This window comes from Monoraphidium neglectum, assembly GCF_000611645.1.
Source record: "Monoraphidium neglectum strain SAG 48.87 unplaced genomic scaffold scaffold05969, whole genome shotgun sequence".
NCBI classification, from domain to species: Eukaryota; Viridiplantae; Chlorophyta; class Chlorophyceae; order Sphaeropleales; family Selenastraceae; genus Monoraphidium; species Monoraphidium neglectum.
Window position 1 is genome coordinate 1 of NW_014007664.1, and position 2,632 is coordinate 2,632.

The 2,632-nt window shown below is 71.9% G+C and overlaps 1 protein-coding gene across 1 annotated transcript; it reads right to left on the reverse strand.

Annotated features, from left to right (window-relative positions):
• Positions 1-96: 96 nt before the first annotated feature.
• On the reverse strand, positions 97-2,553 carry MNEG_16089 (pre-mRNA-splicing factor CDC5/CEF1; the record flags this gene model as incomplete). Its single annotated transcript, XM_014035440.1, has 5 exons — positions 97-240; positions 481-567; positions 981-1,175; positions 1,574-1,798; positions 2,047-2,553. Coding segments are annotated over 5 exons (1,158 nt in total), but the record flags the coding sequence as incomplete, so codon positions are not given.
• Positions 2,554-2,632: the final 79 nt, after the last annotated feature.

Here is a 2,632-nt window from a genome sequence, read left to right on the forward strand (position 1 = left end):
ACACACACACACTCACACACACGCACTGCCCACTGACACGCGAACCCTCAACCCGACACACAAGCCCGTCCAGACGCCCCCCCCCCACCCACCCACCGTGATGACGATCCCGGCTTTCTTCTCCAGCTTGGCCGCCCTGTGCGCCTCCCGTTCCATCTGGCCCCGCACAGCGTCAAACTCGGCCCGCAGCGCCTCGGCGCGCTCGGGGGCGCCCACCGTCGCGCCCCGCACGTACCGCTTCTGCGAAAGGGAAAAGAAGCAGCGCAGGGGGAAGGGGGCGCAGGGCAGGAGCGGCCGAGTGCATGAGCAGGAGGTTGGGGGAGACGTAGGACATTCATGTCGTCGTTTTGGGGGGGGGGGGTGAGCGGCCCAAGGCCAGGCCTCGCACCGCCCGCAGCCCACACTCCGAAGCCAGCCCTACCCCTCAACTGCACCATAAAACCACCCGACGACACCACCCCCCCACCCCGACCCCATCACCTGGGACGGCACCCAGACCGCATCCTTGGACGCCGCCGCCCAGGCCTCAAAATACTCTTCATGCGTGACGTCAGAGTGACCCATGGCCTACAACGGGTTGGAGGAGAGCATGAGGGGGGGGGGTGAGGGGGGGTGGGGTGAGAGGGTGATATGGTGGGAGGGAGCGGAGGGTTGAAGGAGCGTGTGTGGAGGGGCCCGAGTGCGGGGGAGCAGGTGCGGGGCAGGAGGTGGGGCGCGCATGTGGCGTCAAGTCGGGCGGGGCCATGCGGGGTAGCGTGGGCGAAGGCGTGCGCAGTTGCCCCAGGGCGTCGGCGGTGCAGCCGCGAAATGCAGACGACCCCGAGACCAGGCGTGTGCGTGTGTGTTGAGAGGGGGGGGGGGCGCGAGAGCGACAAACAAACTGAGCACGCATCCTACCTACACCCCCCACCCTCTTGGCGACTTGCGCTTGGCGATCTGCCAGCTTCCGCCAGCCAAACCACTGCCGCCCCCCCCCCCACCTGCCGCACAAACGCCACCTCCGCCGCAACCAGCTCCGCCGCCGCCCCCAGCTCCGCCAGTTCATAATCCACCAGCGGCGGGCCCTCCGCCGACGAGGCCGCCGTCGCCCCGCGGTCGCGCTTGCGGTCCCGCTTGCCGCCGCCGCGCTCCTCCTTAGCCGCGGGGTGGCGGCGGTTGTCGTGCTCCGCCAGAGCCTGGTGGTTGGGGGCAGGGGGGCGCAAGGGGCGGTTGAGAGGGGTGCGCCGTGAGTGGCGGTTGTCCGTGAGAGAGCGGGCGCGAGGGAGAGGGTGGAGCGCAGGGGAGAGGGGACTGGGCCGCGACGGTCGGGCCTGCGAGGCGCGCGTCTCCGGGCGGCTCGGCGCGCGGCAGGCCTTTCCCTCTGGACAGGTCTCACGGCGGTCTCCCTCCCTTGGACGCGGGCCCCACCCAGGCCTGACATCGGCACCCCGCCTCGCAGCCGTGCACCGCCCCGCTCGCAGCGCTCAAAAAAACAGCGCGCTCGCGCCCGGCGCGGCCCGCCTGCGGCACCCGAATCCCCCCGCCCGCTTGAAAGCATGCATGGCACAACCGCCCGAGGAAAAAAACCGCCCACCAGCAGCTCGGACGCCAGCGCGTGCTCCGCCTTCTCCCTATAGCTCATGGCCGCCGCCCCCGCCCCCGCCGCCGGCAGCCCGGACAGCGCCGCCGGGCGCGGCAGGCCGCGGCGCAGCACGGCCGACTTCTTGAGCTCCTCCGCCGCGCGGCGCGCCTCGGCCTCGCGGGCGCGGCGGGCCTTGGTGTCAGCCGCGTCCTCCTCCAACTCCATCTCTTCATCCTCCTGGTATGTGCGTTGTTAAAATTGGGATGGGTTGCGAAAGCTGAGTCGAACAACAGTGATTGAATTGTACGTATTGTCGCGGGAGTGGAGGGCGGCGTGCGGCCGGAGGCCAAGCGTTTCGAGCCCTGCGCAACGACCCTAGGCGCGCCCCAAGCGACCCAAGAATGCCAGGGGTCCAAAAATCGGCACCCCATACGCCCGACATCCAAAACACCACCACCACGCGTCATCCGCCACGCCAAGCCCACCTCAAATTCCCGCCCCTCCCGTTCGAAAAAGCCCACGCCGCGGGGGCCCACCTGCTCCGGCACCTCGGGCACCGCCACCGCGTACTCGTTCTGCGGCGCCGGCAGCCCCGCCAGCCCCGCTCGCAGCTCCGCCCTCACGCCCCGAGCGTGCGCCCGCGCGCCGCGGCCCTCCCCGAGCGCCGCCGCGTCGGCGTCGTTGAGCCCCAATTGATCCCGAATCAGCGGCGTCGCCCCTACGCCCCCGCCGCCGCCGCCGCCGCGCGCCGGCGTCGCGCCGGCGATGCCGAGCGGCGTCGCCGCGACCCCGGCAATGCTCCCGACGCCGCCGCCGCGCGCGGGCGTGGGGCCGCCGATCCGCGCGGCGGCACCCGGCGTAGCGCCGACGAGCGGCGTCGCGAGGCCGGCCAGGGGGTTGGGCGTCGCCGCCACCGTCGGCTTGGGCAGGGCACCGGAAAAGTCCGTGGGGTGCAGCTCGGGGTTCTCCCCGCCCACCAGGGGCGTGGGCATGGCGGAGAGGCGGGCGAGGTTTTGGGCCTGCAGCAGGAGGGTGTCTGTGCCGCCGACCTGGTTGCGCGGGGTGCGCATG